The following is a 12295-nucleotide window of genomic DNA, read 5'->3' on the forward strand; positions in this document are numbered from 1 at the left end:
TTTCTAGCAGCGCACATCAGTAATAAACCTCACGAGCTCTTTCAAACAGTAAGAGGCTGTGAAACATGCAGATGCATTAGATAACTCCAATGAGGGATGGTATGGATGCTTGGTCAGCTAGTGATTTAGATTAACTTCTTTGTGGGGAAAAAAAAAGGTTCATGATAATAGAGCAGCTTTGGATAATATTCCACTGACTATATTTCCACCTGCGAGGATAAAGAGAACGTTAGTGACGAAATCCTGTATCACGACGACATCAGTAGAGCTGGAGAGCTGAATGGGTTGCAACAAGCAGGTGATTTCCTCTATTAGAGATAACGCACAATGCTAACGAGGCAACGAAAAATCACGCTACACACTTCTCCTCTTCTGAAAGTTTAGCACTGAAGGAGCTGGAGCATCTCTTAGCAGAGGCTAACCCAGGAGTCGTCTTCCCCCTCTGGACCCCACTTCTGGCTCAGACCCTCTTATCTGCCTCATTCTTCCCCAGCATAAAGGGACACTGCCTGCAAAATTTTAAAAAACCATCATCTGTCCACTTAAGAAAATAATCCCGAATCCAATATACTAAGGAAATTACAGGACCCTCATCTCATCTGCCTTTTATAGGCACTTTAGTGGCACGAGCATGGCCATGCAATTTAATTCAGAATCTGCAAGGTAATGAGCTCCTGGCCCCCAAGACAGATCAGGATTTCATGCAGGGTTTAAGGGTGAGTGTGAACTCCTGGCTCAAGATCTAGACAGAGGAGAGGGCTGTTTTATAGTTTCACTTGACCCGACTGCAGCTTTTCATACCCGTAGACCACGGCATTTTGTTGGCAAGGTTACAGGTCCACGGGAGCAAAGGAACAGCCCTAAATTGGTTCTCAGGTTTTTTCCAAGATAAGACAACCAAGGCTGCCGTTGAGAGAGGAGATGGCGGCACAGCCTTGCGCATTAGCATGTGTCGTACTCCAAGGCTCCATAATATCTCCAGTATTATTCCATGCGTATGTTGAACTTTGGCAAGGATTATTAGTAAAAACAGGCTGCAGGTATACGATGTAGGCTGATGGTATTCAAATATACCGCAGTCTAGGGAATGAATGCCAAGAGAGATTAAGAGAAACAATCTGAGATGATATTGTGCCTGGCCCACTGTAACCCCTGATATTTTACTTATTTCGCTGCATTTATATTACGCATCCTCCACTGTGTGTCCAGTACAGATTACATAAAACCAGTCATAAGAAGAACATAAGAGCATGCCATACTGGGTCAGACCAAGGGTCCATCAAGCCCAGCATCCTGTTTCCAACAGAGGCCAAAACCAGGTCACAAGAACCTGGCAAGTACCCAAAAACTAAGTCTATTCCATGTTACTGTTGCTAGTAATAGCAGTGGCTATTTTCTAAGTGAACTAAATTAATAGCAGGTAATGGACTTCACCTCCAAGAACTTATCCAATCCTTTTTTAAACCCAGCTACACTAACTGCACTAACCACATCCTCTGGCAACAAATTCCAGAGTTTAAACATCAAGTGTACACAAGATCCATTCCATATGCTAATCACAATAATCAAATAGACTGCTTTGAACCTGTTTTCTCGAATGATTTTAGATCCTGCAGCATGCTGTCGTCCCACAAGCAATGCATTTCATGAAAATGAAGCCAAGGGAAAGAGCCCTTGCTCTCATGGTTTGCAGCTTGCATGGATGGCATGCTTAGCAACTCAGACTCCTGTGACCTCAGAGTCTGCAAAGAGAGATATCTTCTTAATTTATTTGCTAACTCACAAGGGGCATCTCCATGCAACAATTTAAAAACAATGACTAATATTTTAAATTGCACTCTAAAATGAAGAGGCAACCAACGCAAGTCACAAAGTAGAGGTGACACATGGTCAGTCAATCTGGCTCCAGTTAATATCCATGCCATGGCACGCTGCAACTGCAGGGCACAATAAAGATTTCTTAGGCCAACCACCGGACAGGCTATTACAAGAATCTAACCGAAGGGGATCTGCCAAAACATGTTAATAGATTAGAGGCGATACAAAATTCTCAGCAGGCTTGGTTTCAGGGACCAGAGCTTACAATCATAGCTCACCTACTCTTAAGGCACTGCATTGCCTGCCAGTCAGTCAAAGGCCTAAATTTAAAATAAACTTTGATTTTTGAAGTTTTAAATAATCCTGAACCTCAATATCTAGCATTCTGGATACAATGTGCCAGGAAGAACTCTCCTGCTCCTCCTGGTTCTCTCTCTTATACTGACCGAGACGTCTAAAATCGTTTCCCTGTGCAGGTCCCGTTTATCTGTTCTGCAACAATTTAAATGAATCAAGATCTCCCCAACTTTCCGAAGGCTATGCAAAGCATGGGGTTCTGTGGCTGCTTCTGGATAATTTCGGTATGCTGTCCATTTCTTAAATCTGGGGGATTCTGCTTTTGTTTCTGAATGTAATTAATGTTTCAGTACCTTAATCTTATTATGCTTTTTTTCAATGGCTTATATTTGATTTTTTTCATCGCTATTTCATTTGTTTTATGTGCTTTTGTTATTATTATACTTTGATCTGTCTTTTCTTTACATTCACTGCTCGCCATTCCACAGCCTCTTTTCAGAGGAATGGTTTAGAAAGTTGAAGAGAAAAAACAATTTAACCGCTCTACAGAGCCAGTCATGGACTGAGTCCACACCACACAGCAAGGAGATTTGTTTTGATGAACAGAGCAAGTGGCCACAATAAAAACTTGTGCAAATCTGTTATTCTAAAAGCAGATTTTAACCTTCAAGTTTACCCTATTAGGACCTGCAGGAAGAGAGATCTGGGGATAACACCAGAGAAAGAGAAAGCAACAGAGCCAAGAAACAGGCGCGCTGCTGTTGTGAAGCACCCGGCTAGTACAGTTTAAAAAAAAACATTTACATCTCTGTAACTGGCCCCGAAGGGGCTCCCTCCACTCGCAGCGGTTCCGTGACGCGTCTTGCACGCTCTGTGCACGAGGGGGAGGGACGCGGGAGAAACGGCACCGCAAAAAATCTCTTTAGAGCGGACCGAAATGAAGGCCCGTTTTCCCTCCCCCGGGGTTCTCCGTCCAACCCAAACGTTGGTCTTCAGCTCCCACTCTTCTCCATTTGCCCACTGGGCTCCTCTGTTTCCTTCCTTACTTTAAGCAGCCATTTCTGCCAAGAACGGAAAAAACCCTGGACTGGGCTCCCACCTACAACAACGCCACTGTGGAGAGAGAGCCAGCAGCAGCGCCTCCATCGCTCACCACAGCGACCCTTCTGGGCCCGTCCTCTTCCTAGGGCTCTGGCTAGTTTTCTCTTGAAGTCCTCTCTTGGGTCCTTCTTGCTTTACCTGCATCGGGGGCGTCACCTCCCTGGGGCTCCGAGAGGATCAGAATGGCAGTGCCCCAATTTCGATTCAGTGATGGCGAGAGCAGCCGAGTACAGGAAACTTTCAAAATGCATATCCAGCATGGCTCCCTGCTTCTACAGCAGGGGAGAAGAAAAAAAAAAAAAAAAAAACCAACAAGAGCTGTACAACATAGTCTAGGTAAAACAAATAAGCATGGGTGTAGCTTGCTTATCGCGGCGGTTACTGCCCTACTACCCCTAACTAATCAAGCTAGATATTTCACTTGCATGCAGCTCCATCACTGCTCTCTACATTAATGGTGGGGGTGGAAGGGGAATAGAACAAGGAGCTAAGAGTAACAGATAAGAATGAGAGAAAAAATGTTGTGAGGCTTGCTGGGCAGACTGGATGGGCCATTCGGTCTTCTTCTGCCGTCATTTCTATGTTTCTATGTTTCTTTATACAATCGCTCTTTAGGACTGAAATACTATCAGAATACAAAAAAAAGGAGACACTCAAATCGGACTTCTTTAACATTAGCCGCGTGCACATGCAAAACCCGTTTTGTCTGCTGAATGCACCAGACCACCTTTTCCCATGGGATCTCTCTGGCGACGTGACCGGGGAAGTACGTGGTGGATCTGGATTTCAGTAAAGCCCTCGATATTCTTATGGACAGGAGATGAGTGGTAACTGGAGACCTCCCTAGGGGAGGGAAACATGCACAGCGCGATAGCACTAGGAATGAGTGCTCTTCAATGTCTTTACAGGCGGCACCCGAGGAAGGGCTCTCAAAACCTGCAACAGAGTAGAGAACACTCTTCCTGCCACGCCCAATTTCAGCCAAGCGGGCAGCGGGCATTTTTCTTGGCCATGCCCCAAGTTATGGAATTCATCACCTCTACGTGCTCGACAGGAGCAAGATTAGTTAAGCTTCAGGAAGAAAAAGTTAAAGCTTTTCTTTTTCTTCAGGGTGCTTGAACCTCAGCGACCGCAGTGCATTTTTGGAAGATTTTATTCTATCTTTCTGTATACCGTACACTGTGGTGTTTTAGATTTCATCTTGTGTACATATTGCGATGACATATCCTTTCTATTTTATGTACGTAAAAAGGGCAATCTGCACTGAATTTATGGATACAGCAGAATATAAAATGGTTTAAATAAATAAAGGGCGTAGATAAGATGAAAGGGGCTATAAAACTTGTCCCCACCCTGAGAACGAGACCCCCATCTACATCTACCTTGTCAGGGGAGGGGTGCACAGTCTGAAGAAAGAAGGGGAAGGGCGGATATGATGCCAACATTCAACTATCTAGCAGGCTTCAACAAAGCAGCAGAAGGAAGTATTTTCCATAGACTGAAGAGCACAAGGACAAGAGGTCATCATGCGACGCTGAGGGAGAGAAACTCAAAAAGAATCGGAGACTGTATTTTTCCACCTGGAAGAGACTTCCAAGGGAGGTTCTAGGAGTCAAAACAGTGGCAAGGAAGCATGGATGGGACAGAGGGAGGGAGAAGACCACAGATCAAGTAAGACCTGCGAGAGCCACATGTGGGTACCCATGGGTGAACCGAGTGGTCCTTTTCTGCCGACATCTTCAGTCTGGCTTCTTCCATTCCAAATATTTACAGCACGCTCAACAGATAGAGGACCTTAAGCAGACAGAGAACGCAAAGCAGGGTCCGATTTGTTTCTTCTTGCCGTAAGTCGCACGTTCAGTGCCTTATTTATAACCTGCAGCTGACCCAGTATCCCACGGTGTGCACTCCCCATCGTGTTTCTTGTCCTACCTGATTTAAAGCCAGTATGATCAATCTTTTCAAGTGACAACCATCTCAACTGAACAGGCTGCTGGATGCCCGTCAGTAGGGCTTTTCAGCCGGGCCTCTTGCATGCTAATAGACCTGGCCAGAAATGTCACTGGGGGCACTAGCGTTCAGGCTTGTCATCACTGCTTTAAACCAAGGGGCAACGGAACGCTTTTTTGGTGGTGATGGGGGGCAACGAGGCTCCACCCACATTTCCACTGCCATTTTGTTTTTACTTTCCATTTAGAGTTAATCTCATTTTATTGTGCCACATTTCTTGCATAAATCACAGTATAATTATTCATTCCAGAGCAATGAAATAGTGGATGCTAGAAAATCTGACAAAGTGGTAAAGGAGAGAATGATAAAAACACATTACTGCTAGAAATGTCGGTACCAAGTGATTATTCTGTACTGTGTGTGGAGAGAGAGGAGATAAACACCAAGAGATGCAAATCCCAGACCAAGAAAACGTGGCCTGAAGATACAGAGACCATCCTAATTGTTTGAACACTACTCACCTGATAAAAACAAACAAAAAAAACCTTCTGAGCTCACCTCAACATGTTGGGAACCCCTTAACAAGCTTCAGAAGGAAACTGCTCGGCACAGTGCAAGAAATCAGAGGAGCACTAGCAATACACTTCAGAGAGAGAGCCAGGCTTCAGATCCCACTGCTGCAAGTCCCTTCCCCCTCCACTACCTGAGGTACAAAACCCCCTTAGACTGAGTCCTCTGGGGACAGGGCAATACCCACAGTACCTGCACATAATCTGCTCTGAAGTGCCGGAAAAGCAGAACAGAGATGAAAGCACAGCGGACTCGAGATTAAGAGAGGTGCAAGACAAACCCAATACATAAATCCCGGACCTCCAGGTCCGTAAATATACACTTTGTGACCACAGACACCACCCCCCAACCCAATCTAACAGGGGGCAGAGCAGGATATTCCCCCTACATCTGGCCCCATCTAAGAAACAGAAACATACATTTCCTCACTACCAGGCACATTGAAAGAGAGACAATCCTGGAAGGAAAAAAAAAACCACAAATAGGTCTTCCCCCCCCCCCCCCCCCGAGGGCTCTGCAGCCCCAACATTATACGGTACTAAGTTGGGCCTCCTGAGCCTTTGTTCTTTGCCTTGTGAGGGGTAGGAGTAGGGGCAGGGGTGGTAGCAGGAGGGAGGAGGGGTGAGAGCGTGGAAAGGACGAGACTGAAAAGGAAGGCCAAAGGGAGAGAGTGGTAATGGGGCAGGCCAATGGGAGCAAGGGTGGAGAGAGACCCGGGCTGAGGGGAGAAGAGGTGGATGGGGGTGAGGAGAGAGAGAGAGGAGAGGCATGCCTGCCAAGAGAAGCAACAAAGGCTTGGTAGCCTTAACATAAAAGTTACCCCCCCACCACCTCTCTCCCCCATCCCCACCCCATTTGCTCTTTTCCCCTGCCCCCATCCTCTCCCCCGGGGAAGAGACAACTCACTGGTGGCAGGTGGAACGGCGCTGCCGTGATTCCCTCACACTCACCCTCTATGGGCCTTGCTGCGCCCCGGGCCACTTCCTTCTCCTCAGCTGTCGGCACATGATTGGACCCATAGAGGGTGAATGAGGAAATCGCGGCGGCGCCGTTCCACCTGCCACCAGTGAGGCTTCTCTTCTTCCCTCACAGGTGGAAATTTTGGGGGAGGTCTTGGCCCTCCCATTCCAGCCCCAATATTTAAACCACCGATGTCCGGACGTGGCGCATCAAGCCCCGTTATCTGGGCACATGCTTGCTTACAAGGGCAGTCTGAGGCCATGGGAGATCGCCACGCCTCACAGCAGCTGCAGCGTTAAAGACGAACTTAACCCTTTCCTAAGGCAATGTCTTTCAACTCAACTGACTCCAAATACAACCTCTTCACAGCAAAAAAAATACAAATTCTGAAACTGCACATGATGTTTGCTTTTGGGACAAAAAAATGAAATGATGAGAAAGGGACCCCAAGTCTATAGAAACACTGCTTGTGCTCAGAAGTGGTAACTTAACAGGGGGCCAAGGTGATGTCACAGACAAAAATTCTAAAAGCAACTAAAAGATACCTAATACGCTCCGAAACATGGCAACCAGCGTTTCAATCCATCCAAACACTTCCACCAAGTGCGACATTAAGTGTTTGTAGGAAGCGAAACAATGCTATTTGGGAGTGTACTCAAACATGCATTGATTACTTCTTCCTGCAACAAAAGGCTTTTTAGGTGCTCATTTACAAAAGTAAGAGAGTGAACATCCTTGGGTAACTTATTTCTGTCCGTCTGACTGTGACCTCTTTCAGCAGTCAGACCAGAGGACAGACTGACTGATTGGGATGACAGCAGGAGAGAGACAGAGCTAATAGCTGAAAATGTTTTTTGCAGGATGGGAGTTTCCATTCGGTTTAGGGCACACTGATTTTAACATGCGCGTTACAACCCGTTAGCCGACAGCAGAGTGATTTCCTTCATACCTATGTGGAAGAGGTCTGTGTGCCGGCTGCAACACTTCCTGGACAAATGAATGCCACTCCCATGGGGTACATCCCTTACACTTCTTACTATCAGATTTTAATTGGCATTAATGTTCAGCGACTTGTTGATGTTTATTCCTTATGCAATAGCCCATACTAAGGATGAGCCAGGCTGGTGCATCTGCCACAAGGCCATGTGTTTATATAGTGCAGAAAGACAGGATAGAACTACCTGGACTGAACTATTAAAAAACTGGGTCTGTCACAAAACTGCAACCTTTACTTTTGTTTTCTAAGTACTTTTTCTCAGTCTTTCTCCCTGGATTTATTAATAAACAGTAACACACAGGATTTGCTACTGTTATCAGGCAGGCTGGAAGGCCCGGTACAAAGCCTGAATACTAAACACACAGGCGGCCACGGGCAGAGTTCAGCCTCTGCCAGGGGCGGCAGTAACAGTGCCTATGGAGAGGAGGCGGCCGGCACGGTTAGATCTGCCAGACATCAAGGGGCTCACGGGGGAGATGCAGACTATTCCTGGGGCTGGAGAAGGCGGCCAAGCAACCTGGCAGCTGAGCGGCTGGTGGGACAGTGGAAAGGTATTATTTTCATAGGCCCCACGTTATAAAGTCATGGAGATGCTGCTCCAGGCTGCTGGAGGAAACGTAGTAATAACGATCGAGAGCGGGAACGGTCGGATGAGGCCCAGAAGGAAGAGAAGAAAATAAAATTACCTTTTTTTTTTTTTTTTAATAAAACGCACGCACACTCACCTACAATGTTGACAACATCTGGTCGGATGAGGGGCTCTCCGCCGGTCAGTCGGATTTTATCCACCCCTTCTTTCACAAAGAGCCTGGCCAGCGTGAGGATCTCCTGAGTGGTGAGGAGCTCAGACCTGGGGGTCAGCTGAACACCTTCCTCCGGCATACAGTACTGACCTGAAACGAGAGACAAATGAAACCTCCCCCAGGGAAAAAAGGGCAGGCTCGTCAGGGTAGAAGCCAAACACGCCGCCTTCGGCCTTGTCTGCCACTCAGTGGCCCACAAGCCTTTGCCCCATCATTCTGCTTTGCACACGTTGGCAAGCCGTTAGTCCCAAAAACAGGGGCAGCCCACTTCCTCTACGGTTTTGTTGTTAAAACTAGGGTCAGAGAAGAAGGTGACAGTGAAAAAAAAGTTACGGCAGGAAAGAAAGTAGCAGCAGACAGAGGCAGGCCCAGGAATGCAGCGAAGGTCTGGTAAGGACCCCCTGGCTCTCGTCGCAGTCTCTAAAAATCTCACACAGCAGCACGGGAGTGGAAGCCGAGGAGAGGTAAAGAACACACGAGAAAACAAATCAGAAAGTAAAACAAGGCAAATGCAGATAAAAAGAATCGAAAGCAACTGCTTTTGCTATAGCTCAGGTCTACCCTGCAGCCTGCCCAGTCAGAGAATGGCTCTCTCACTGCCAAAGGACACAAGCTCCAGCTGGAACATGTTACAAGCTCTCTCGCCTTCAGGCGCCGAGGGTGTGGAAGTGAATTGGGGGATATGGTTTCCCTCTTTTTGGCCCAAGGACCCAACCCCTCGACATTGCTTTGTGCCGGCAGAGGTCGCCTCTACCTGATCGGAAAACGCTTGTGGCTCCCACCAGTCCCAGTGCAGGTCTTCGGTGCTACGGTGCAGCGAGCGTGAGTGAGTGAGATGCAAACGCAACCGCGCCCAATAAAACGGAGCAGGGGGTAAGCTGAGAGCCATGCCTCCTCGCTTTCATACAGCAGCGCACAAGCAAAGAGCAGGGACTTACATCTAAGGTTGCACTTCTCGGTCAGCGATATGCGGAGATAGCTGTGTTGGCGCCCAAAGCTGTCGGTCAAGAAGGCGGAGAAAGGCAATGGCTGCCTATCGAGGAACGGCTTCCGTTCTGCTGGCGGCAGCTCCTGAAGAAAGAGGAGACTGTGGTGAAATGGGATGACTGCCTCACGGGGGGAAAGCCGCGGGTGCCCATGCTGTCTCCCCAATGCTCATTTGCCACCTCTGGGTGGCTACCCGAAACCCCAGAACAGCACAGCTTACGTCCAAACACTGTACAACTCCATTAACACTTAAATAAAATAGTTCTACAGTCTCATCTAGACAGCCCAGGATGCACACTGGAGAGGAGCATTGCACCTCTCGGGTGGCTGAAGGCACTTGGACTCGTGCACACATAGGAGGCGCATGGATTGTGTTATGATGCCGCCTTACGACGTCGGAATAGTTTTCTTCCTTTACAGGTAAAGAGACAATGCGTCCGCCTAATGACCCAGCAGCAGTGAAGCATAGGAGACCAGCTATCTGCTCGCAATGATGCAGAGGCAGCACTCATCCCCTACCAGGAGGGAAGGAGTCTCCGTCGTCAAACACCATCTAATAAGGGTATCTGGGGTGTGTCCCGTGGAAGGCTGGAGTCCTGCTAGTGAAGCCACAGGATGACAAACTGAGGTCACCTCAGATGGGTGCTAGCCCGGAGCATGACCACACCCCCCGAGGATCCGGACTGGTCCTCGACAGGCAGCAGGGAAAGGCCCAACTTGATGGCTGCCCAGTGGAGTTGGAAGGCGAGACAGTTGCTGCAGGGTGAGCCTAGGTTCTGAATGGGAATACCTGGGAAATAACTTGGTATATGACCACCCCTGACAACACAGCCACCAAGAGCACTAGATTGATGAACCAGGGGTTGTGTGATTTGTAAATAAAACCTTGGTATTGCACACGAAGCAGAACTGTGCTTCTGTCTAGATAGAGCCCTAACCAGACATTAACTCAGGAAGGTCATATTCCCCAGATTGCGCTGCAACCCACGTCACTCGCCTGTTCACCTATAAAAAGGATGCCAGGGCTCATCAACATCCACAGTAATCACAAAAGCCATCATGTCCATCGAGTACATCTCCCATACCAATTAAATCAAACTCTGAAAGAGGATTTTGTGGAGTTTTCCAGCAAAATGCCCACTTTCTTCTGGCTGCAGTTAATGAAGTGTCCAATGAGAGGATCCAGGAAGAACATTCTCAATACTAAGCCCAAGTAAGATCACCAACGGTCTGAGGCCATAACCTGGCCTCAGATCGGTGCTCCTTAATTACTGGGAGGACCACCACGTATGGAAGAGAGCCCGGTTGCCCCCAGTTTCTCCAACAAAATATTGAAACATTTATCCAGGTCCTCCTCAGTAAGTGGCGTTATGTAATAATGACCTAGCATCTTACAAGTCAATTTCTTGCATCTCTGCTCTGACTGAATTGCCTTTAGCCAACTATAAACAAAGTCCACTCTTCCTTCAACGATTTACAGTCTAAAACATTTCTGACTGCTAATACAATCTTTATCTCAAAAACAGATTGTTGCAATGCTTTGTATGGTGGGGTGCCTGCCTGTATGCTACGATGCTTACAAGCCATTCAAAATGCAGCGGCTAATTAACAACTGGTACTAGGACAGTTTGATCATATTACTCCAGCATTATGTGCTAATCAATGGCTCCCTACAGGATGGAGAATCCAATTTAGAACTGTAACGATGATTCCTCAGGCTTTAAGTACTGTTACCCCTGTGTGTGTAAGTTCAGCATTAAAGATCTACAATCCACAGCGCAGCTCAAGATCCTCTGGTCAAAACTTGTTAGAGGTGTCGACCATTCATCAAGCTCACTTAGACAAGACCAGAGCCAACCTTTTGTGCTGCCGGCCCAATGTGGTGGAGCAGCTTACTGAATGAGATCAGGAATATCCAAGGTTATATAACTTTTAGGAAGCAGGTAAAAGCTCTCTTTTTTAAGAAAATATTCAACATGGATATGTAATCACTGGCCAAACAGCTTTCTGTTAGATGATGTTGGTATTTTATTTTATTGAATGGTTTGTTAATTTTTATTGTATTTTTATTATCCATGTTTTGTGGTTTGTTTGTTTTTTAATAGTTTTATATTTTAAAGTTGTTTTTATCTGATGGTTACTGTAATTTGGTTGAATGTTATTTGTGAACAAATTTATGCTTATTATGCGTGTAAGTTGTTACCCACCAAATATTTTGGATTGTGCGGGCTGCAAATTGTGAAAATAAATTAAATAAATACAATTTCCCATGCTTCCATATAACTCTTTGTAACAACCCTAGACTTTCAATAATTATACAATGTGAAGATAAATCCATAAAAATATGACAGCAAAAAAAAAAAAAATGCCCATCCAGTCTGCCCATCCGCCCAACTAATTTAGCTTTACAATGCCCATCACTCCCACAAAGATCCTATGCGGTTATCCCAGGCTTTCTGGAATTCAGATGCTGTTTTTGTCTCCACCACCACCATCAGTGGGAGGCTGTTCCAGGCATCCACCACCCTCTTTGTAAAGAAATATTTCCTAAGATTACTCCTGATTCTACCCCCTTTCACTCATCTTCATTCTAGAGCCTCTTTTTCCATTGAAAGAGGCTCGCCTGCTATAAATGGAAACCTTGGAGGTATTTGAATGTCTCTATCATATCTCCCCTATCTCGCCTTTCCCCTAGGGTGTACATGTTTAGATCTTTAAATCTATCCCCATATTCTTTATAACGAAGACCACTGACCATGTTAGTAGCCTCCCTCTGGACCGACCCCATCCTGTTTATATCCTTTTGAAGGTG

At 46.5% G+C, this 12295-nt stretch overlaps 1 protein-coding gene across 1 annotated transcript in view; it reads right to left on the minus strand.

Moving 5' to 3' along the window:
- MOCS1 (molybdenum cofactor synthesis 1) overlaps nucleotides 1-12295 on the minus strand; it is a 103202-nt gene that overhangs the window by 67921 nt on the left and 22986 nt on the right. Inside the window, 2 exon segments of the mRNA XM_029592933.1 lie at nucleotides 8419-8586; nucleotides 9435-9567. Coding sequence (XP_029448793.1) covers nucleotides 8419-8586; nucleotides 9435-9567 — 301 coding nt within the window.

This window comes from Rhinatrema bivittatum, chromosome 3 (genome assembly GCF_901001135.1).
Source record: "Rhinatrema bivittatum chromosome 3, aRhiBiv1.1, whole genome shotgun sequence".
In the NCBI taxonomy this organism is placed as follows: Eukaryota; Metazoa; Chordata; class Amphibia; order Gymnophiona; family Rhinatrematidae; genus Rhinatrema; species Rhinatrema bivittatum.